The sequence below is a fragment of the Danio aesculapii genome, chromosome 20 (assembly GCF_903798145.1).
Source record: "Danio aesculapii chromosome 20, fDanAes4.1, whole genome shotgun sequence".
Classification (NCBI taxonomy): Eukaryota; Metazoa; Chordata; class Actinopteri; order Cypriniformes; family Danionidae; genus Danio; species Danio aesculapii.
Window position 1 is genome coordinate 3,708,979 of NC_079454.1, and position 26,181 is coordinate 3,735,159.

Below are 26,181 nucleotides of genomic sequence, written 5' to 3' on the forward strand. Positions count from 1 at the left end.
AAGAAAGAGACAAGGTTCAAGCGTACTAACTGATGGAGTTTAAGTAGTCTGACTGATGTGCATTTATATTATAATTAGAAATTTAAATCCAAGTAATCAAACGCTTATTGAAAAATATATTTAAAAAAAAAAAATCAAACATTTATATATGGATGGATGAAAAACAACAACACACAATTACATGGTTCACTTTGAAATAGGATAGAACAAGCTAATCTTATACAATGACGAAATTATGCTGTTAACATCACTTAAAGTCAATGCACCATTTGTTTTTAGGCAAACTATCTAACATGTTTGTTTATTAACCCTTGTGCACTGTTTAAATGTACTACCTTTTGTTATGTTCGGGATGATGCAATGGATAATTTTTTGCATAAATCTGTTAATCAACCTCAGTCCTGATCAAAACTACTAAATATTTTTAAAAATTGGAGGATTTTACCTCTTTAATTGCCAAATTCATAAATGATGTCACTGAATTGGTGAATAAAACACACAAATGACGTCTTTTCAATATAAAAAGTAATTGTGGACTGGATTTTTTTAAACCTTTTATCATTTATCATTGATTATTAATGATTTAATTAAGATAGTAAGCTCTGACTTCTGACTCTGACTGTCACTTAACAGAAATAATGTCCAGTATAGAATATAAAGTCATGCTGCAGTGGAAAAAGACTAAATATTGTGCATGACTCCCATGATCTTGGAGGACTGCATCCATACATCTCTGCAATGACTCAAATCACTTATTAATAAAGTCATCTGGAATGGCAAAGAAAGATTATATGAATTCATCTTCTATGCTTCCTCCATCTTACCTCAGACATGCTAAATAATGTTCATGTCTGGTGACTGGGCTGGCCAATGCTGGAGCACCTTGACCTGTGCTTTCAGGAACTTTAATGTGGAGGCTGAAGTATGAGGAGGAGCGCTATCCTGCTGAAGAATATGCCCTCTTCTGTGGTTTGTAATGTAATGGGCAGCACAAATGTCTTGATACCTCAGGCTGTTAATTTTGTCATCCACTCTGCAGATCTCTCGCACGCCCCCATACTGAATGTAACCCCCAACCATGATTTTTTCCTTCACCAAACTTGACTGATTTCTATTCTTTGTAACACCATTTTATGCAGGTATTTCAAAAACTGTCAAAAACATCTGAGCTTTTCTTTTTTAAAAATTCAGAGTATGTGGAATAGACAGCTCACAGGCAAACACGATTGCAGCTATACGCGGTTTCACATAACTGAACTGTAGCCCTCACATTCTCAACATCATTCTTTCACATGCATTCTCATCTACTGTGATGGACAAAACAACGAAGCTGACCACCTCTGAAACATGTTACTTTCAACATTCTGCCCTGCAGGCGAAACTACGAAATTCTCTAAAGCAGTTAAAGGAAGGTTGATGGAATTTTTATTTACTTAAGCTGTGTATGGACAATGCTGAAGGCAAAAAAGACTATCACACTTACTGAAGTAGTATAGGCCAAACGCTTTTCTGTTTGACCACTGTTCTGACTGTATTTCTATGGTCTCAAAAGCTCCTTCGTGTCCATGTTCATCATTCCATTCAATTAAACTCAAATTTGTACTCAAATTATTTTTCGCTAAAAAATTTTATGTATGAATTTTCTGTTCGAATTAATTAAATCAAACTCAAATAAACTAAAAAGATTTGTTTATTTTCCGTTTCTTTTTTAATCATATTCAAAAGAGAAGCAAATGAATAGCAAATAACAGAGTAGCAGGAAGAAGCAGTGAAAGCAGTGAAAACTAAAATCTGTATATGTTTACCTGCAGGCTTTTTGCAGGTGAGAGCAGGAGAAAATAATACATATTTTTGTAAAAGCAGGTGGAAAGGGAACTGAAAAATCTGTCCTGCACAGGTCTCTAGGCAGCAATTGCAATCTATCTGAGACCCAAGAAGAAGAATCTGATCACTCTTAAAAGCTCCATTATTTTCTTTATATTGACATATGTCTACAGAAGCATTGCACAGTGGCAGTTGGCTTATCTGCCTTAGGGTGAAAATTAAGTATTCAGTACTCAGTCAAGACGACCCCCTTCCTTTCCTTCTCCGAACTTTATAGCACACTTATTTAATAAAAATTACTAAAAACAATTGATCCCCAAAACAATGTTAAAGTGACAATCTTTGGTATGCCTGAGAGGAAATTACTGTTTTGTGAGCAACAGAAAGGGTGAACCTATGGCATGTATGTTAAAAGTCATTTACACCTACATGTTAATCCACTGTGAAACAAATCATAACAACCATTAACTTAGAAGCTATAAATGAAAATCATTAATGATAGACTGCATGTGTCCACTGATATACCACAGACAAACTCTTCTCAAGACCGATACATTGTGTTCAGTGTTTCAAGAGCAGTCTATAAATCAGTTTGAAGTCACTGTGTTGAGATACTGTAATAACCAATCAATCAACGATTTACTTGTCTATAATAATGTATTTTTTTAATTATTAAAAATATGTGAATTGCTATATGACTCATTGATTAAGCATATAATGTAAATTAGGGATGTTCAGATTCGATCACGTGATTCAGACTCGATCGGAATCGGATGTTACCTCCCGATCAGGACTTGAATATATATATACATTAAATAAAATATTATACAAAAACAGCAACGTGTGTGGCATGACATCACAAATGCCAGCAAAGTAGAAAGTGGAAGTAGCTTGAAGCGGAAAGCGCGAGTATGGCTGTTTCACAAAATGCATTCTTCAGCGATCTTGCTTCCTTGTGTTCTCGTGTAACGTCAGATTTATTTCAGGAATTTCTCTAAATGTGATGGTGAAAGTAAACATTCACATTCAGGCATAAACACATTAGGGTGTTTATTTGCTGAAATTTGTATTAAAATTAGTTTAGTCTGTATTGTGCAACGTATATTTGTAAGGTTTTTGTGCATGTTATATATATATATATACATACATATATACATCTTGAAAGGGGAAAAAAAAACAATAAATCGTTGTATAAATGCTGTACTGTTGAAATAATTTTCCGTTAAAAATGCATGAAGGTCATGTGACCATCAGGAAGAACGCAGCATCTCATTTCTCACAGGATGAGTTCTGTCTTCTCGTGGTCTCCTGAGTTCGTTCTTCCGAGGTAAACTGGCAAGACCGGTCTTCACAAGAACGCAAGTCCGTTCTCTGCGTTCTTGGAACTGAGAAACAGCCTATGTCTGCGGTCTGGGGTTATTATAAAGTTGATGATGACAACATTGCCATAGCAAACTGTGAGATTTGTAAACTTGGGATTGCCTGCCAGGTATTTTAAGTTGAGGAGCTATTTGTTTTTTATTAGATTTATTAATATATTTACTGTTGCACTAAAGTCCAAAAACGAAGAATAGGTGTCATTTATTACTTGATTGTTCAAGCTACCTCACAGAAGGGGCCTGTTTGTTTGAGTTGTTGAATGCTAAAAAGAAGTGAATTAAATAAATAATAAGGAACATCCTGGATCTGTTTCTTTGCTCTTCTTTATTCTTTTTTTATGTATTATAGAAGTATCGGATCGGGTTTCGGTATCGGCAGATACTCAAAAGCAAATGACTCGGACTTGAGGGCAAAAAAACCTGATCGGGACATCCCTAATGTAAATAATGATTTTGGGGGGGAAAGATTTGAAAGGTTAAGACCTATGCTCACCTCTACAATACTCCGCAGATCTCTCACATACATCCGTTCGGTCTCAATGATCTCCATAACCACGCGGTCCAAGTAGGTGAGCTCAGGGTTGGGTGCCATGGTGTTGGCAGCAAATGGAGAGAAACTGCTATTGTTGTTAACAGTGTTGCTGCTGTTTTGCTGGAGGAAGTGACTGGATGTTTGGGTAAGATTAGGTTCAGTCGGATTGGCAGCAGGAGTCAGCTCTAGATCCACATTGTCTTCGATTGGTACAGCAGTGGACACAACGCCTGACAAGGGAATGTCATCCCGAGAGGAATTGGAGCCAGATGATATGTTGGAGACTACGCTTACGGGCCTCTGGACGTCTGTGAAGTCAGAGCAATCAGACAGCGTAGTAATGGAAGAGCGGTCATTACTGCCAAGTGAGGCGATGGACAATCGAGGTGATTCTAAAAAAGAAACAGCAAAAAGGGGAGGTAAGTCGAGAGTCATTTTTCTGCACATCACAATGTGTTTATCACACACTGAAAGAAGGCAAGGTTTTGATAAATGAGGCTGTTAAGATGCAACTATTTGTTAGAACATAAAATCCACAAATACCCCTCACTTAACCAACAAACAAAGTACCTCAGGACTACCCTCAAACAGCAAACCAGCACCCAGGCAGAACCAGGTCCAGGTCATCATGGCAACATACAAAATGTAAGGTTTACAGCTGAAATGAATGTTGATTTCAACTCTAAACTTACTTGGAAATAGACATATTCTCCCTTTTATTTGATATACAGTAGGGGAATTATCTGGTGAAAATTCATTGTATTCTTGGGAAGAACTTGCAGTAGAAATTCCAAGTGAATTTTGGGAACAAAGTCTTGAACTGGTTCACAGATGTTCCATTAACACAAGACATTGTCTCATTCAGTTTAAAGTGCTTCATAGGCTTCATTATTCCAAGTGTAAATTGAATAAAATATTTCCAGAAGTGTCCCCAGTGTGTGACAAATGTCAGTTTTTAGATTCCAACCGGTCTCTCTCTTATGTTATGTGTCCCAAATTACAGAGTTTCTGAAACAAAAAATCTCAAGTTTTTTCATTTAAATTAGACATTTCATTTGAACCAGATCCTATATTAATTAAATTTGGAGTTTCTGAAGAATTTTTGAGACTTACACAAGTACAACAACAGTTTGTTTTATGGGTAGATCTCTGCCAAAGAAAATGAATCCTTTGTTTTGGAAGAAAAAATGTTGCAACTTTTAAATTATGGCTGACAGAGTTAACAGGAACACTACATCTGGGAAAAAATCAGATATACCCTAATAGACAAGGTTTTGTTATTTGAAAAAATTTGGTCCCCTTTTATTTCCTTTTTACAAACTTGTGATTAATATGTTTATTATGCTTTTAGTACCTACATTTATTGTTGGATAGCACTGGTGGGTGGTTGGAGAGGGGTATGCATGTTTATTTTTTGTTTAATTATTATTTTTATGACTGTTATTTGTTGTTGGGTTTTCTATTTTTCATTTTTTTTAATCTATTTATTTTCTTTTCAAACATCTAAATGTTAAAATATACGGTTTATGTTTAAAAAAAAGTGTAATTTCAAGTCAATGTAAAAATTTCTAATAAAATATGGAAACCAGAAAATTCATATTATTCAGATTTCCTATATAATCAATAATTAGATGTTTTACAGTATAGACTTTTAAAAAAGCATAGACTAAAGTACAGACTTTTGCATTGTTTATGTACATTCTTTCAATTAAAGTTTTAACTTTCGTTACTACAGCTAATCAAGGTAACAAGCATACCACTTTTGATATCTATTAATGTCTAACTTAGATTCCTGGGTGATTATGTATACAGTGATTCCTCGCTGTAACACGGTTCACTTTTTGCGGCCTTGCAGTTTCGCAGATTTTTTAGTGTAATTTGGGACGCCTTTTTTCTACAGCACATTGTTTTCTGTGTCCTAACTGGCTGTAGACCATCGTCAATCAACCTCCTCCATGCCGTGTCTCCAGTACAGTACAGAATGCATTCAGCTTGCCAAATTTACATAAATCTTCAATTGCTTGCAGTGTGACTCTAAAGTGCTGGACTGTATATTTGCAAGATTTCTCCCATAATGTTGACGAAACGCTCTGCACCGTTAAAGGCACCTGCGGCAGCACCCAAAAGGCAGAGGAAGATACTAACTCTCGCACAAAAAGGTGAAGTTTTAGACCAGTTAAAGGAAGGTAGAAGTTACGCAGTTCTAGGGCGTCATTACAGAATAAATGAATGAAGATCAAATGGTTTTGATCTTCGGGTTCAATCTATAATACTGGATTTATTTTTCTATGAAGGTTTGAACTTTGAGAGTGTGTAAACAAGAGAGAAAAGTGGGAAAATGTTAATGCCTGTCTGAGAAAAGTGTGTAAAGTGTGTAGTGAGGTGTTTTACAGCCCTAAAACATCTATAATAATTGTAAAAAATAAAGCAGACTACTTTGCGGATTTTCCCTATCGCGGTTTATATTTAGACTGTACATTATATTTAGACATCACAGGCTCTAGAAGTCAGGAATTACAGATTATAATGACCCATAAACAGCAACACCAATAACAACACACAATAAACATGACCAAAATGCGTATACAGCTGACATTAAAAATGTATTTAATCTCAAACCTCAATTTCAGACTGCATCAAGTGTAATAAATCCCAAATGTAGTTCGATTGCAATAAGTAAATGTTGAAAATGCCAGACTGCTTGAAGAATTTAGACAAAATATTTGATTGAAACTTTGTAATTATCTGGTATTCATTTGTCAGTAGTTTCTTTCATGTGCTTTCACTGAAAAATGACATCTTACTTGTGTGTCTGTTAAAATGAAACAAATAAGACTTTCTCCAGAAGAAAAAATATTATCAGACATACTGTGAAAATTTCCTTGCTCTGTTAAACATCATTGTGAAATATTTAAAAAGAAAAAAGTTTGACCCCTGAATCAAATAATCACTAATTAAGTTCTCTCAACAGGTTATAATGTTAAACATACACATGACAGGTTTTTTTTTTAAAGAAAAGGGCACAACTGCAGTCAAATGTTCACAACGGACTTCACACACATGTATCATTCAGGTTAACATGAATGGAAATAGGATTGGAATATCCAGCCTGATCTCACGAGAAAACGTAAATATTTTACGTTTTGACAGTTTAGTGGCTAATTCGTACGAATTCGTACGAGTTCAGTCGTACGAAATGGTACGATTTTAAAAAGGAGGCGTGGCACCTAACCCCGCCCCTAAACCCAACCGTCATTGGAGGATGAGCAAATCGTACTAAATTGTACGAATTAGATCGTACGAATTCTTACGAATTAGCCACTAAAAAAAAAAGTTACGAATTGCCGTGAGATTGTGTTGGAATATCATTTCAGGATCGATACTGCTGATCTGCAAAAGTCACATCACAAGATAGGCAAGGTTCAGTCTGAATTGTAGTTGACCAGAAGCTACAAAATTGCATTAAATTACTATATTTGTATGGATTTTATACGATTTATGCAACAAATAAAAAAAAGTTCTCCCTTAGAATTTTAGACTTGTTTCTAGTCCAAATATCTACATTTCAAAGTGAAAACAAGATCATGTTAATTACCCTTCTGGCAGATAATTTTACTTGTTTTAAGGGAGAAAAAATCTGAAGTTGATTACAAAACAAAATTTTAATTGATCTAAGAATTTTTATATATTTCAACCGGAAACGAGACAAAGCAAAGTAAGAAAAGCATTTTTGATTATTCAGTTTCTGTACCTGAATACTGACAGTAAAAATGCTAGGTTCCACACAATTCCTTCATGTTGTCCCAACACAAATTGATTAAATTAACTTAATTGTTTTAACAAATTGAAGTGGATTGAACATAACGATTAGGTTGTCTCCCCCAAAAAACTCAAGAACTGTGTAGTTAGAACAAGCAGCAAGTAGTTAGCAAGCAAAATATCTTTTAGACTCTGCATAAAACTGTCAAATAGTGCTAAAACTATTTACTAAAGATTAAACTATCTTTGTAACTGTATTCTATTGCAGAAAAAATAAAATATTGCAATATCAGATTTATCCAATATCTAGCAACTCTGATTGGAAAACTGTAAACATGCTCCTTTTGAAAATTGTGCCTGTCGATGAACTAAGAGTTTTAAGCATGCCTTAACGTCATTAATTAATAATATAAAACACATCAACATGGACTCTGACCAGCCAGGGAACAGTCTCACAACAATAGTGATTATTACTACACAACTGATTTGCAAAGACAAAACTGAACAATTACATGAACAAGTACAGTATAAATCTGTATATACCAGAGAAAACCATGAGTGTAAATTAAACCATTACAATGAAAATGTAACCCTAAATTTTTCTACAGTCTATGTATAAAACACTGTCAATATGTACCCATTCATCCTAACGAAAAGTGTTATGAAGAGTTTCACATGAAAAGTCAGCATTTGCAGCTCCAAACGAAGTATTAAAAACATTCAAAAGACAGACAATCTACAAACTCATACTTGCTCAGAGTCTTTGAGTCCCATCTACCTTTAAACTTGTAAAAGAGATTACGCTGATGTCAACACAAGGACAGATGGTGGAAGCTCATTTTCTGCTTTCATTTCCATAGGATAATATTGAAAGTAAACACTTTCAAACAGCACTGGCGTCCTTTGCCAGACCATCCCATTTGCGGTTGCTGGACTTTCACCTCTATATCTCCAAACCACCACTGCTGGGTGGTCAATGACATCACGCATGGGAAAAAATTATTAATCTATGGAAACAGACTGGGATTTACAAATGAATAATGGCACAATGTAATCAAAACAAACAATATGGCCACATTCTTTAAACTACAACTGTGATATTTGTACTTTTTTTTTCATTATTAAAAATTGCCATTTCAGGCTGGTGATCCAAATCGAAGAACCCCGATATAGAAACCGAAGCATCTGAGTTAGGCAAGAAAGAACTACAACAACATCATGGCTGCACTGTAAAAACTGTTTTTCTTACTTCGATTTTTTTGCCCAAATTTCTAAATAATTGCTAAATCAGGATGCATTTTTTTAGACGAGCAAAAAATATTTTGTCTTGTTTTAAGAAATAATGTATTATTTTGCTTGTTTTATGGAAAAACTCACTTATTATGATGTATTATTCCTGAAGTTAAGAAAATATATTTTGTCTCTCTAGAAAACCCTTCGTGATTTAAGGATTTTTAGATATTTGGACTAGAAACAAGGCAAAAACTTTGAGAAAGAAAAGTATATTTGCAGTGTGAACAACCTTTGCAAATAGCTCCTGGCAATCCCTGAAAAAGGGATAGTCAACCAAATTGTTTAATTCATTTACACTCAACTTGTTTCAAATGTATATAGAATTGTTTTTTGTTGTTGTGTTGTTGTTGTTAAACACAAAATAGCACATTTTTTTAAAAAATTGGTAGAGGTATCCATTTATTACCATATTTTATTTAATTGCTATGCTGTAAAACCCAGTAAGTTATGGTAACTCAAATCATTTGAGGAAACCAATTGCGTCAAGCCATCTGAGTTCAAAAACGAATCCTAATGAGTACTGTGAACTTATTCCATTTGTGTACACAACACAATATGAGCACAACAAAACCCAATAAAGTAAGAGAACTCAAACCAATTGAGTACTGTAAGTTAAGGCAACTCAAAGCGTTTGTGAAAACCGATTGCTACAAACCATCATAGTTCAAAACTGAGTAAATGTTGAGGTAACTAACCTCATTTCATTTGGTTAATTTGACTATTAGGTTTTATAGTGGGGCTTACCTTTAACTCTTGGGTAGTGTACTGATTATTATATTAGTGGTATTTTAAATGATTTTTTTATATATCTTTTGGGGGTTTTTTTATACTGACTTCGTTATTGACAGTTTTAGTAGCCCATACACATTTATGGACAGAACTGACCAAGACCTGTGGCCTTACAGTGGACTTTATTCACACAAAGTCCTCATGCCATTTATAACCCAGGGACAGCTAGCTGATTCAAAGCTAGTAATAGGTCATCAGTGATGTTTGTCTTTTATCCCACTGGGTTCAGAGAAAGGTTAGTATATGGAAAGCTTGCTTTTAACTCAGAACAGGTAGACAGGTGTCTCACATGCTGAATTAAGTGACATCCTGTGGAATTTTGGTAATTGAATTAGACTATGGATATGCAAAAGATGAGATTTATTTGTATTGAAAATAAAATCTTTTATCCAGCTAATTATGCAGAGACAACTACTATACAGTAAACAATTTGTAGACTCATTTCTGGAAAATGAGATGTCATTGATGACATTTTTATTATCTTTTTATGTATAGATTGCTTTTAAACGTACTGTATATTGTTTCTGTAAAGTCTGCTCCTGTATTTTGCACTGTCTGGAGCCAGCACATACGTTTTTCACTCGACAAAGCACACATGCTGCCAGTAATGTCAAAATAAAAGTTGATGACAACATCGGTCTGCTTGTTTGAGCATCCCAACAAACCTGCCAGTAGCATGTCATATTCATAATTTAATCTTTATTTTGAACTGCTTCACGGCAAGAAATTGGACATACTGCTTACAAAATCAATCACAGTTGAACTTTTTAGTAGTTTAGTAGCACATTGAGAAGCCCAGACCTAAGACCTAAGCTTAATTCACGTAATATGTGGAAAAAATAATACACATAATATGCATTCTATGATTTTTTTCTTATTTTATATTTTGTCTTACTAGTTGGTCACATGCCAGTACAGTGCTTAATCAGTTTATAAACAGAAGTCTCAAGTTTAACTTTATTCCGGCACATTGTATATACCGCTCTCATCACATCAGACAATAGTTTTTTGGGGCCATTCACATGTTGCATCTAAAAAACATGGAATCATGAGATGTGAAGCTTTCTCCACCAATTTTAACATGCTCAGAAGCTTGTGGCTCTGTGGTGTCTGCCAGTGCCAAGTAAACAACAGTTGTGCTTTCCATGAAAATCCCACTGTTTAAGTCTTGCTGCAGCTCTGATACTAGATTTATTTACGGAAAAAGAAAAAAGTGCAACAGTGTATGGTTGCTCTGTGTACGTCTCAAGTATTATGTTATAACTGAAATGTGTATAATATAGGTTGAAGATGATTAGTTGTTTGGTTCATGTTAAGTGACATGCTGTACGCTTGCGGCATTCTGAAAAATTGAGATGTTTTTAATGCTGACTTTGAAAGTCCTGTAGACAGTGGCGTCACAACATCCATGAATGAATGATCCAAAGTGCAGTAAAGTTTGCCCATGTTCAGGAAGTAGGGAGCAGTAAACACTGTGTAGGGACTCTCAGTTTGAGCACAGTTCATGCATGAAGCTCTCATCTATTGAGCTGGTTCTGAGATTGGTGCAAGTACAGGAATTGAGAACCATCAACTTAATAATCACCAACTTAATTTAATTTAATTGAGGTTTCATTAAAAATATATATTTCAACTATTCAAAAGTAAAGGAAATATTGCCGTAAAAACACCTTAGACACATAAAGTGCAAAGCAAATGTTATTGCACTTTTATACAAATTTTTAAAGTAACAATAAAATAAAAACATCATAAAACTTAAATATAATATAAAATTTTAAGTTAAATATCTGGTCTTCTAATACAAATTGTTGAATTGGTAACAAGGTTTTGGACACTGATAAATATTGTGCAAGACATACAGGGGTTGGACAATGAAACCGAAACGCCTGGTTTTAGAGCACAAAAATTCATTAGTATGGTGTAGGTCAGGGATGGGCAAACTCGATCCTGGAGGGCCGGTTGTCCCTGCATAGTTTTTGCACCAACCCTAATCAAACACACCTGCTTGTAGCTTTCTAGTGATCTTGAAGACACTAATTAGGGTGTTCAAGTGTGTTTGATTAGTGTTGGAGCAAAACTCTGCAGGGACACCGGCCCTCCAGGATCGAGTTTGCCCATGCCTGGTGTAGGTCCTCCTTTTGTGGCCAATACAGCATCAATTTTTCTTGGGAATGACAGATTTCCTGACTTGCTCTTTCAAAACAGCCCAAAGTGGCTCAATAATATTCATTCATTCATTTTCCTTCGGCTTAGTTCCTTTATTCATCAGGGGTCTCCACAGCAGAATGAACCGCCAACCTATCCAGCATATGTTTTACACAGCGGATGCCATTCCAGCTGCAATCCAGTACTGGGAAACGACTCAATAATATTTAAATCATATTTAGCACACAGTCCTCCAGAATGGCTCAGTAGTCCTTGTCAGTGACAAGCCCATCTAGCACAAGTGTTGAGTTTAGGGAGTCCCATGATATTGTAGCCCAAATCATCATAAATCCACCCCCATGCTTCACTCTGGCCATGTAACAGTCTTGGTGGTGCTCTTCTTTGGGGCTTCTCCACACCGTAACTCTCCCAGATGTGGCAACACAATATAGTTGAAGTCATCATAGAATACATGTTTCACACATTGTCCAAAGCCCACGATTTTTGCTGCTGGCACCATTGAAACCAACTTTTGCCATTGGCACGAGAGACCATAGCAGCCTGGCCATGAATATTGAACCTAAGGAGCTTCTGATGAACAGTTTTGATGGAAAAAAGGAAAGCTGAGGTGCACATTTAATTCTGCAGCGAGTTGAGCAGCTGTGGTTTTATGTTTTTTGGATATAATCCGGGTTAAGACATATACATCCATTCAGACAGCTCCCTTTTATGTCCAGTTACTCCTGTTGGATGTGGTTTGTCCTTCTTAGTGGTATGGTAACTTAACCCTCGATACACTCGCTCTTGATTGAACACAAAAACTTACTGTCTTGGTCACAGAGGTGCCAGCAAGACACACACCAACAATCTTTCCTCAATATTTGAAACAAAACTGTGCTATTACTCTAATTAAATTCAATTATTCACACTCTGCTCTTACTGGTGGAATGTGTAATCAATGAAGACTGGCCACCAGGCTGCTCAAATTTAGCCATGAAACCTCTAAGACTTTATTGGCCAGTGTTTCAGTTGGGGCAATCAGCCACTGATGACATAAGGTACACGTTAAGGTCCCACTTTATATTAAGTGGCCTTAATTACTAAGTACTTACATTTAAATTAATAATTTAGTATATTTTTACATTGCACTGATAATTAAAAAAAATATCTGTGTGTAAATACATCTGTAAGTAATTACATTTCTATTGACACTGTTGATTGATCCATCTTTTAGCGTAAGACAACCTAAAAACTACCCATACGCCCAGACCTGTCCATAACTCTGTATCCCACCTCAAGAGCACAAAGAGGTTTATGAAACACTATATGAACATAATAATTAGTACTTATGTTCTGATGCAAACACACAGTAATCAAGCCACTTTTGACCCACATTAAAAATGAAAGCGTAAGTCCGGATATTTATCAATGTTACAATTCGCCAATGACTATATGAGTTAGGGGTGGGCGGTACACCAGTGTCATAGTCATCACCGGTGTGACATTGCACCACGACATGGATTTTCTAATACCGTCAATACCGTGATAAATCAATTATGCACCTTGAACGGCTGCATTTACATCAATAATAGCTAATTCTAAATAATAAGGCATTCAATTTTCTTCAAACGTTCAGTTGTGGTCTGAATACCTGTCCTTTTACTACAGGGCTCGAAATTGCAACCATTTTGGTCGCATGAGCGCCCGAAATGTAATCTATGCGCCCTCATAATATATTTGGGAGCATTTGTGCGACTAAATATAATGGTTGTAGTGCAATCTGATTTGATTTTCTCTAAAAACTTGCTGAATCGCGCTACCCTGCCGCTGTATTGGTTCATATTAGCTGTCAGTCACTCAACGCTTCCCGCTGTCAGATAACAGGGAGCTTTTGTTACTGCAGGAAATGCAAACGGCTGAAGAGTGAAAAGTGCACAGGTTTGCAAACCTCACCTAAAGTTATAATAATAATAATGGCGCAGATGACAGCGATCATGACATGAGGTAAATGTTGATCCGCCAGCTGAGATCAATCGAGTGTTTTCGGAGAAGGTGCCCGAATCTCGATGCGTTGCATTCACCGCGTGTCAGCACAAATGTCCGCTAAATATAAAATCTAACACTGTACACATCATCGCCAAAGAAACTCACCTTTACTAAGTTTACACTGAAACTACGGCTCATAACAAAGAGCGGAATTGCGCTGGTGGTCATCATGAGAATCCTGCTCTGTCTGCTTATAAATTGGTGCCGCTGACTCGCCTGCTTTATTCCACCAACACAGAGAAATGAAGATCAGCTCATAACGAGACTGAGCATTTACAATGACCCAAACCAAAACTTTTAAAGAGTGATAGAAGTGAGACTTTCTTTTGTCCGTTCTTCCTTGAGATGTATATTATTTTGCTATTTAAAGTAATACCGTGATATTATACCGTCACCGTTCAAAAGATGAAAAATACCGTGATATTAATTTTAGGTCATATCGCCCACCTCTAATATGAGTATCTAGAATATGACTACATGAACTGATAATGACAATACATTTTCTGATAATCACTATAGCACAATGGAATATGCGAGTAATTTGCAGCCTTCTTCTAAAGCAATTCGTTCAGTGCTTTCATCTATCTCAACAATGTATTTGAATGAACTTCAATCACTCAAATACTATAAATACTATAATCACTCAATACTATACTATAAATCTATAAATAAATGAACTGTTAAAATGAGCTAAAAATAACTGCCATATAATTAAGTGTATGTTCACACTAATTAAGTCTCTATGAACATCATTTCATCTAATGCAATTGTGTACAGCCATATAATCATATGCAGTCAATTTTGAATCTGAAATGTAAACAGGATACAGTTGAAACACAATCTAGTTAAGTCAAATCTACAAGTTTAAAAACAAAAAGCACACCTTCATGTAAGGTTTCCACTCCTCAAACTGATGAGTTTCAAAATGCTCAGGTGCACACGACTAAACAAGCGGAAAATCCTGATTATTGTATTAAAGGCAAACACCATCTCCAGCCATACAGTTGATGAATCACTTGACAGAAGAGAATCCACCTTATAGTGTTGACAGTCTGGTAGGTTATCCGTAGAGCGATACAGTGATTTAATGCAGTTTAGAGGCAGCATTGTCCCGCCTCCTATCAGAATAGACAACAACACATCACTCACGGCTCAGCTGTGCAGAAACGACAGCTATAGCACACACACACACACTGTATATAACAACAACACAGAGACAACTTCCAATTCCCATTAGAACTCATTAAGACAACTTATGTGTGTATTAGAAAACATAACACTAATGATACTACACTGTACTCTTGTGTAACACTTGCTGTGTGCATATGTGTTTTGTGTTGCAAGGACCTCCCACGAGAAAAACTGATCACTGCTTTGGAAGGGAACACAAACAAAGACTAGGATGATACATAGGGTGGAGATCATAACATGCTAAATTCACAGACAGAACACCTTTCACACCAATACGTTCATGTCTCACTTTAAATAATTGAAACCTTGATCAATGGTTGGCGCAAAAATAAAAAAACGGCCTATGAAAAGGCCATGAAACATGTGAAAGCTTCAGCTTCACACTAACCAGAGCAGACTGTGTGTAAGCTCTCTCCATTCACCTCCAGATAATCCATTCGGTTAATCCATTTAGCTACTTTAAAAACAGCCCCAGGCGAGCACACTCTCTGCAGCTCACAGCTTAAAACATCCACTTCTGCTCATCTCGCAATATTCACTACTTTTATTTATCATTATGATTACCTTTATGGTCTCACTCTCTGTGTGTGTGTGCCTTCAAACATTCCCCAAAAATAGCTTTGAGGGCTGTTTTTAAAAAAAATATTTCTGTACTAGTCCTTTCATAGTTTAAAGGTGCCACTCGCTCACTCCCTTTCCTTCAGCTTAGTCGCCACAGAGCAGTTAACCACCAATTACATTGCCGCATGTTTTAGTTTAAAGGTGCCATATAGTCAAAATGAGCATATACCCTGGCATAGCTGAATAACTAGTGTTCAGTACATGGAATATGGTATAAGGTGAGCCTCAAACACGAACGTTTCTTTATTAAATCTGGCAGGTAAAAGCCTAGTAAAAATAGGCCAATCAGAACAAAACACAGATTGTTACGCTGCATATGGGATCATTAATTAGCTCGCCCTCAAAATTTGCATGTACTTTAGGTCATGTTCTCCGTCAGCCGGTCCTGAACAAATAGCAGAGTCATCAGAAGTTTGTCAGTCAAAACAGATGGTTTCCTTATTTATTTATTTTTACATTTATCTAAGCTTATATTAAACTTACCATGTATGTGGGACTCTTATTTTGAAAACGGGAGACACAGGGAGACCAGCCAGACGCACCACTTTGCAGATTGTTTTCTATGCATTGCTAAGCACAGAGTATCCAGGATATACAAATTCTCAATTTATTCAGCACCAATTTTATCTTTTGTTATTTTCTCTTGTACACACATATTTGTAATGATGCAACAAACACATGACTGCTGAATATAAGCAATGCGCATGTCATATCACTCAGTTCTGGAGTTAAAGAACAGCAATACACTTTATTGAACATCATCGGTTTCAAAATACAACTATGTTGGTCTCTTTAGTCAAGTATAATTACAATTTAGCCTACATTTCATCCACAACACAAGAATAAAAAAATTCTGGTGGATTAAAGATCGCTATGCTAGCTAAAATAAACTTCTAACTATAGCTGAAAAGATTTAACAAGGCATCTACTTAATTTTTAATATATTTTTTGACATATAAAGTATGATTATTATGCATGTGCTTATTTCAGAGAAATAGATGAACTCAAATGTAAGTGATTTATACCTTCCTTTCCTTTTATTCATTCTTTCAAGTGTTAGTCAATTCAAACCACTTTTATTGTCACATCATCAGCAGCACGTGTGCTAGTATGAGTGAAAAGCTTACGTGCTGGCTCCGACAACGACGTAACGTCCAACGTGCAAATACAACGACAGTGCAAAATACAGACAGTGCAAAATACAACAACATACTCCCAAAACAACAGGACAATGTAAGTTTCAATATCCATTAGTTTCCATTTCCATTATGGTAGGTGTTGTGTCCTTTCAACAATGGTCTGAGTCTGAGGACAGAATCATAACTTTAACAAAGTTGAAATCATAACTTTAATATTGCAAACGGCAGAAACATAGGCAGAGTCACGATCACAAGAATGATACAAAACTGGTGGCTCAGTGGTTAGCACTGTTGCCTTACAGCAAGAAGGTCCCTGGTTCAATCCAGCTGGCTTTTCTGTGTGGTGTTTGCATGTTCTCCCCGTGTTCACGTGGGTTTCCTTCGGTTTCCTCCACAGTCCAAAGACAAGCCCCACAGGTGAAATGGATAAACTAAATTGTCCATAGTGTATGAGTGTGTGTGTGAATGAGAGTGTGTATGATGTCCTCCATCATTTGGGCCAAATTAATAATTTTCCACATGGGCCACATTCGGCTCACATTCAGATTACATTTTGCCATAAGTGCCAAATCTTTGCCTTAAATGGCCCATATATGAATTGGAATCTTTGGCCCCCCTTTGCCATTGTACAGGTGAGCCACTTCAGACTCACGTTTTTTTTGTCTGGGCCAAAGGAATACCACCAGTGCCGCATAACTGCCCCCCTGCCAGCTAGCATTTCTGAAGTGTAATTGCAGAGCAACATAAACAGAACACAGAAGTATAAATGCATGACTACGTGCAAGGCATGCGCTCTGGGTTACAGTGATCACTCGACGCAGCTAAGGCTGATTTATACTTCTGTGATCACTTTGCAGCCACATCTAATCTCTGGCCAAGAAAGCTTTACTTTGCACTACATTGACGATGATTGGAAACTGTGGCAGAGATGCCTGTTGGGCCAGTTGGCTTTTCTGTGTGGTGTTTGCATGTTCTCCTCGTGTTCACGTGAGTTTCCTTCGGTTTCCTCCACAGTCCAAAGACTTGCCCCACAGGTGAAATGGATAAACTAAATTGTCCATAGTGTATGAGTGTGTGAGTGAATGAGAGTGTGTATGGGTGTTTCCCAGTAGAGAGTTGGTGGTTCATTATGCTGTGGCGACCTCTGAAATAAAGACTAAGCCAAAGAAAAATGAACGAATGAACAGTAGCATTAACCATAGTCAACTGAAAAACTGTTATAAATACTGTAGTATTTGTTTGTTTTACTACAGTAAACTGTGGTGTACTGTAGCATAATACACCCTAAAGTTGTTTAGAAAAGAAGGCACATTGAGTAATTTGTTAATAGTTGTTAGTTGTTGTTTTACCACAAGTACTTTAATATAGTATGGTTCAAAAAATCGATAGTATTTTACTATACTTTGGATGTGGGCAGTCTTTAAAGTATTTGAAACTTTAAAGTATAACAAATGAACTTTTGCCTCAGTTTAAAAAATTTGAAAGAAACAAATGATCAAAAATGCCCTTTTGATTACACAGGTTATAGAAACAGCATCTCTCAGATCTGATGGTGTTCAACAGGGGGCAGCACAATCCTAAAAACAAGCCAAAAATGAACCAGATCTGGATTTTGACATTCTCTCACCGGTGTTTGTTTGAAAAGTCCTGACAAAACAGGCCCGGACAAAAATCTACCATTTTAGTATAAATTAAAGCATCTGTTCTGATTTTCACAGCTGTTTTAATTCATGTTTTTTGATATAAATTAAATTAAAATAATGTCCTGGAAAAAGTTGCACTAGACAGGCCTACTTTCCATTTCTCTGACATTATTCTTAAATTGTCTACACTGATTACACTGATTATTTGCTGCTAGAACAGCTTAACTTAGTGTGACCAGCAGGTTTTTAATTTACTGGACTCGGTCAGTGTAATGTCCTGGCTTTTATGCAATTGCAAAGGTATAGAGTGGTTGCAAGGGTGTTCTATGCCCCATCTAACTTAATGCAGAACTTGAAAACAACGTTTTCAATTAAATGTAAAAACTGAGACTCAGCATCTGAAATCCACTCAGATTAGGTAAAAAATATATATTCTTTTGTAGTAAATACTACAGTGTATTTTATCCATGCTTTAGTAAAGTACTTGAGTTAATCTGTTGTGATAATTGGGTATCTTGATCCTGTTAGCCACAGCCATATCACCCTGCAGCCCAAAATTAATGTAGCTCAAATCCAGCCCACACCAGACACTTACAACCGGCCCACATACCGCATGGAATGATGGCACATGGGCGGTCTGCTCCTGTTTGCAAGATCTGGGCCGCAATTAAGCCATAGCAATATCACATATCAGCCAGAATTCAACCAAATGAACCAAAACTGACCCAATTCTGGGCCACAGTTTGCTTTTATTCTGGCCCAGATCTGGCCCACAACAGACACTTACATCTGGACTATACACTGAATGGAATTATGGCTCTAGGGCGGTCCGCTCCTGTTTGTCAGATCTGGGCCACAAATAAGCCAAAGCAATACCACATATGAGCCAGAATTCAACCAAATGAACGAAAACTGATTCTATTCTGGGCCACAATTTGCTTTTATTCTGGCCTAGATCCAGCTTACACTTACTGGTTGTGGCAAAGTACAAAAATCCCAGCATGCATTGCAGTATGAATACATTCTATAGCTTATTGATGCTCCAGTTTTCATTATTTGCTGTTGATTCTTCTGTTTATGTTGACGTTGTTGATTTTGTTACTGTTTATGATGTTTGTTCATTTTGTTAATTGTCTCCGTTGTTGAGGTTCATACGCTGATTATTGATGTCTCTGTGAGCAGAAGCTGAATCATAGAATTTTTTTTAGCTTTTAAAAATCTTCATAATTCTGTGGCATGTGCAAGCATGTTATTACGTTACTTATAATAATGGATTAAACATTGGTTAACATCAGTGAATTATATTATTTCACCACAGGTTGTACCTCACTTCATTTTACTTGGCTTGTTTGCTGTAATGTATAAACTTTTCAAACAAAGTACTTAAAAGTTACAGCAGCCCAAAAAAAAATTGATATTAAGAGGTTCAGGGCTATGAGCCCAACTAAAGCAAACACTTTTCCCCATGATGGTAAAAACAGTGTAAAATGTATTTTACTGTTTTAACTGTTTACCGTTTTAACTTCTAACATAAGCAATAACATGAGCTACAGCATAGCTTAACTAACTGCATACAGTACTGCTTTTTATTATTTACAATCAAATATTTGTTTACAGAAGATGCAAGAAATGCAAGAAATATTATTTACAGGATATACACAAGTTATTTTATTTAGAAAATACACTGCTTATTTTCTACTGTTAATATGAAAAACATTGAAAATAAATTATTTTGTTTCCAAAAGTGCAAGTCATTTATTTTCAATAATAAGTAAAAAGTTACTGTTGGTTTTAGGCAATGTGTGTCAATTTCAGTTGTTTAACATTGATGTTCAATAAATAATCAAAGATAGTAGATATTGTGCGTTTCCGTCAATTATTTTAAAATCAAGTAATGAACCCTTTATTTAGAAATCTCTCACTTGTAACATGTGAGCTTATTTACTGTACACAACTTGTCCGTGAACTATGAGGGCAACCAAAAAAAACTAATAAATGGAAAAAAAAAACATTCATTAATCGTAATTAAGTGAAAATGTTGAATTAATCGAGATTTCGATTTTAGGCCAAATCGCCCAGCCCTATTTAAAAGCACATCAAAGTTGTAATGGGCAATGAGTCACATGCTTCCTATTATTGTGACAATTTTCACTGCACATTTTCTATATAAGAGACTGTGTCTTACCTTCACCCACTGGGACGTCATGGGCCATGCTTTGAGATTTCTCTGGCATGGCACTGAGCCCTCACACCTATAAATGAGGGGGAAAAAAAGTTAACATCTCTGAAATCCATTCCATTAAAAGCTGTTGTTCATCAATATGAAGATGTTTCTGTTTCTTTAGCTGAACAAAAACCAGAATGCATGCAAGGCTCAATGTCTGCATTATACAACACCTGAGCAGTCTAGGTCAGTTTGATTGAGCTGGGCTACTTTTATAGTATATTTTTGCGGATTTGGGCTCTATTATGGTGGGTAAAAATACTGTACAAGATACAAGGTTTTGTACATGAAAAAGCGGACAAGCAGAAGTCACGCGGCACTGCAGTAAAACAACACAAGCCTGGAAAAAACGAAAGAAGTAAATTTCTGGAAGTTCTGTATTAGGCTTGTGCACTAGTTTAGCTTCACAGTTCAAAACAAAAGAAATTTAGCAAATTCAATCAAAGTCCAAATCTCTAAAGAAAATCAGTTAAATATCCAAGCACTTTATTTTCACATCTAACCTGAGTGGATATCGGGATGCAATGAACGATTTCACTATTAACCGTACTTTAATTCATCATGGTTAATTAATCGTAAAGGCTTCTCAATACAGCGTTTCTGCATGGAACAAAACTGCAGGAACTAAACAGTTACGCCAACTGTGTGCAAGTTTAAAGTTCCAAGTACCCATGCACACATGATTATCTATGGCTGAGGCTATTAACTACCGATCACATATCACATCTTTTCCATATCAAGTTCGTTATTTCCAATGGAGGCGCGTGGATTGCATGCACATAATGAGAGCGATGTGCACTAGGGGCACGACGCGCTCATGCATGTGTTCCAGTCGCATCTACTGTAGTTGAAAGAATGCCACAAGCGCACAGCAAGTCATGGGACAAGAACTGGATCAATCAACTTCATACTTTGTATGGAATATACACATTTCTACTGCAAAAAATACCAAAGAATTTTGTAAGATAGTTGATAGTAGCCTTTCAGACAGAGGTTCAGCAGGCTTTGACTACATTTGTACTCTTTAAAAGGCAAATACTTAGCTAATATGTTGCTTAGATTTACATTAGACAAATACAACTGTTTTAATTTATTCCTTTTTTTATTTATTTATTTATTTGATTTAATTTGTTTATTGTTCTGTCATTTATTTTGAGTGAAAAATTATTACTCATGTTTAAATGCCAAAACTTTTTTTTCACTTATTTTTAGGTCCAAAGAGAAATGGGCTTTTGTTTTTTATTATTGTTATTTAGAGCTGTGTTAAATGTTTAATGAGCAGCAATAAATAACACTTTACAATATGAGTTTTCATGTAATTTTCTAAACCAGTATTTATTTATATTAATGTATGCATAATAATCGTGATAACCGTGAAACCGTAATTATTACTTAGACTTTTAGACTAGGCTGATTACTATATATACTTGGCTAATACCAGATATCAGAAATGAGCTAGGAGGAGTTGGGGATGGTGGAGAAAGTGTTGAATTGGCAACTGAAGAGAGGTCAGATCAACGATAGACCGCTGTCATAGATATCAGAACTGGATTCACTGTAAAGTCCAACAGTCAACTTTATCAAATGAAATTGTTCATTGTTGTGTAGTACTCAAAATTGACTGAAAGTTAATTCTACTCATATGAAAAGAATTTTTAACTCAATGTTAAAGGTAATAAGTTAATTAAATACCTCATTACTTCAACTTAAATGGAGTAAGTTCACAGTACTCATATAGATTAGTTTATTAACTCAAATTGTTTGTAGCAATCGGTTTCCTCAAACAGTTTGAGTTGCCTTAACTCATTGGGTTTTACAGTACTCAGTTGATTTGAGTTCTCTTCATTTAATAAGTTTAACTGTGCTCAAATTGCTTCGTTTATTCAAATGGATTAAGTTGACAGAACTCATTAGGATTAGTTTTTGAACTTTAATGGTTTATTGTGATCGGTTTCCTCAAACGGTTTGAGTTACCTTAACTTTTTGAATTTTACAGTGTTGGTACACATCATGAACTGCTAACTGTTAGTTGATGCAAGCTTGAATGGCGTGTCCAACTGAACTGACGCTACACTCCATAACAGTGGAAAGACAAATAAAAGGTTTTATTTTCAAGTTTAGGGGTGTATTATCATGGTGGGCAATGTTAAATCTGCAGTGGTGGAAATAGTCAAGTTCAGATTTAACAAACGTACAGTTACTTCACCAAAATATTCCTTAACTGAAAGCAGCATGACAAAATACCACGCAAGAAAAAAGTACAAAGAGCTGAGAATGAAAAATATTCAAAAAAAGTAAATCACAAATTCAAATCTCTTCACATCTTATAAACATGCCCTAATTATAATATACTGAAATTGGACATATTCAGCAGGGTATGATAGATCAGTGTTTCCCAACCCTGTTCCTGGAGGCACACCAACAGTACATATTTTGGATGTCTCCCTTTTCTGACCCATTAACTTCAGGTGTTGGAGTCTATTCTGATGTTATGATAAGTTGATTCAGGTGTGTTTGATTAGGGAGAGCTTGAAAATGTGTACTGTTGGTGTGCCTTCAGGAACAGGGTTGGGAACACTGTGATAGGTGATCTGATGAGTATTTCGAGCTGAATCTTTACAGACAGATTCAGAAGACAACTACGACTTATCTTACATCCAGTATAAGGAGTAAAATAGCAGCCCTTTAAATATGCAAAATACACAAATAACTCTATTTAAGTCTTGAGAACAAAGAGAGTTCAAATACTGTATTATTTTTCAGATGAGTGTTGTTAAAAGAGACTACAGTTTTTAACTGAAGCAGCAGTACAGAGACTGCTTGAATATCTCTCACAACACAACACAACACACATTTCAAGCAGTGAAGGTGTAAAATACCTAGTAGTAATTTGACTTGTTTGTGTTACAGAAGCATTGTTTTTGGGGATGTGTACTGTTCTTTAATCAACTACAGTTTACCCTTATTGGAAACACTTTACTTGAAGGCAGTGTTCATACGACTATCATGAAACAATCATAATCATGACTATAATCATGTTTATAAACTGATTTTTGAGCAAGCTAAAAAAATCTGTCATTAAGCGTCATTTGCTCAGTTGTCATTTTAAATGCAATGGGGCACTGTTTAAGATGTCTTTGTTATTACAACTTGACATGACCAAATGCACAATAAGCTGTCTTTGTTATGACAACTTTACATTACCAAGACAACAAAACCTGTCAGCGTCTTTGCCATGACAATACCAAGACAACATAGCATGTCATATACAGTTGAAGTCAAAATTATTAGCCCCCCTGTTTATTTTTCCCCAATTTCTGTTTAACAGAGAGAAGATATTAATAACTTATCTCTAACAACTGATCTATTTTATCTGATGACAGTAAATAATATTGGACTAGATATTTTTCAAGACACTTCTATACAGCTTTAAGTGATATTCTTAAATATATGCAAACATATTGTGGTATTTTTTATGCTTTAGAAGAGTCAAAAACGTACATACAGCAACTTACATTACCTGCTTCTGAACGGACATACTCAAGATTTTCCATTAACTATGTCAACATGCTCGACTAGAAGAGAATTCAGCTGAATGCAAACATTTAAGCATGATGTGTTTTCTTTAACTTTCTCAGTGCTGTATCTGTCTTAAAGTGAAAATATCCTATTCCTGCTGTCTGTGTTTTTAATGTTAAATAAAACAACAAAAGACAACGGAATCACTCGCTGCTCTTGACTGAATAGCTGTTGTAACTTCAATAATGTTTACCATTTATTTAATTTTTACAGTGATGTTTATATACAGTATGCAGTATTGACCTTATACTACGATGCGGAAGTGCGCCCGTTTTTGCGATTGTTTTAGGACTTCCGATTCAGTTGTCTATGGGAGAAATTACTAGAAATTATAAACGACAGAAAAAGGTCAAACTAATCGCTCTACAAACAAGTGTTTGCATGACTATACATAAAAAGTACAATAATATAATAAGAAAAGATCAGTTTGCAACTTGAAGCAGCATTACGAGCTGTTTTTAACCTCTAAAAATGAATGGACGTGAATGAGAACAGAAGTTTCGAGCCAAAAAGATTCAAATGGCTGCGCCCTCTCGTACACAGAGAATAAGGTGAATTATGTTTGATCATATTATTCAGATTCAGTACCTGAAATATTCTGATTGGCTGATTGAAATGTTGTTCCAGGATCAACATAGATTGGTGAAATCACACTAACCCTTTCAATACCTAAAGATGTTAGGTGAACAAAGTCTTATTTTAATGAATCTATCTGGTAAATAAAACTGTTTAGTTTAAATGCTCTAAAAATGTTTGTCTATATTAACAGAACTGCTGAGCACTGTATATGTGTTTTTTCTCTAATCATTCATCTGTTTATTCATTAATTGATCTCTTTTATCTATATCTCACCACATTTAAATCTGAAATGAACATATATAAAATTATTGCTAATAAAATTTAACATACATACTTTTAATTCTAATAGTTGGAGAATTTAATAGCCAAAAGCATGGAGTGACTGTAAAACACATTAATTTCTAGTAGCATTGACAAAGAAACTAATATATCGATCACTAAAGTTAATTTTAGCCTGGTTGTTAGCCTGCTCTGGAGCAGGCGAGCTGCAAGGAATAAATCTCCATAGTAGTTTAATTTAGCCTGCTTTCATGCAACTGAGTCTAGGCTAAATTTAGCCAGGATAGCCTCAAAATCCCGGCATAATCCCTTATCTTACTTTTGTGCAATACCCCTGTGGGTTTTGTACCAAAACTGTGACCCTAAAATTGTGATACAAACTGAAGTGTGAGCAAGCTTTACAGCTACACCCCTACTTTAAAAAGCTGCACAACACAAGCTTTTTATTTCATGTTTATCTGGACTAAATAGGACAGACAATGGTTGTTTATTATTTAAGGCTATTTGATTTTTTGATGTTTAATGGCCCATCTGTGAGAATTCAGAATAAAAAGTAGCTCACGTTTCATTGGAATATAATTCCCACTGCAAATACTGTGCATGTGTTAAGTCTCTATATCATTTCATCATATGACAATGGAAGGAAAAAGCTGGCTTGGATCAGCACACAGCTGCGATCTGACCTCTACATGTTGAAATCAATGCCCATTGCCCTACTTTAAAACTGTAGCATTGCTTAAAGAGATATTTCATCCAAAAACGACATTTCTGTAATCATTTAAAGTACTCACCCTTTTGTTTAACAAAAAATAATAATAAATTTGAGTTTTGTTGTTCTGCTGAACAGAGAAGAAGTCATTTTGAAGAATTCTGGTTGATTGTACTCATTGACTTCCATGGTAATTTTTTTGTATGAAAGTCAAAGGGTACCATTAACCAATGGTTTAAAGCCACACAAGGTAAACTAAATGGTGAGGTAATTTTCATTTTTGGATGAACAATCACTTAGGCCAAATCCCAATTCCACCCCTTAGCTCTTTCCCCGTCCCAATCCTCTTTAGCTTGAAGGCGTAGGGTTAAGGGGAAGGGGTGAATAGCCCTCTGCACGAAGATTTTTCAGGACCACACTCAAAACCAAGGGGTAAGAAAATTTCCCAGA

At 35.7% G+C, this 26,181-nt stretch overlaps 1 protein-coding gene across 1 annotated transcript in view; it reads right to left on the minus strand.

Moving 5' to 3' along the window:
• The window catches only part of LOC130247607 (pleckstrin homology domain-containing family G member 3), a 58,399-nt gene that overhangs the window by 20,445 nt on the left and 11,773 nt on the right, over positions 1 to 26,181 (minus strand). Inside the window, exons 2-3 of the mRNA XM_056480931.1 lie at positions 20,547 to 20,613; positions 3,697 to 4,127 (exon numbers count right to left, since the gene is read on the minus strand). Of these exons, the coding sequence (XP_056336906.1) occupies positions 3,697 to 4,127; positions 20,547 to 20,595 (480 nt within the window). The 5' untranslated portion in view covers positions 20,596 to 20,613. The remainder of the gene's footprint in view (positions 1 to 3,696; positions 4,128 to 20,546; positions 20,614 to 26,181) is intronic.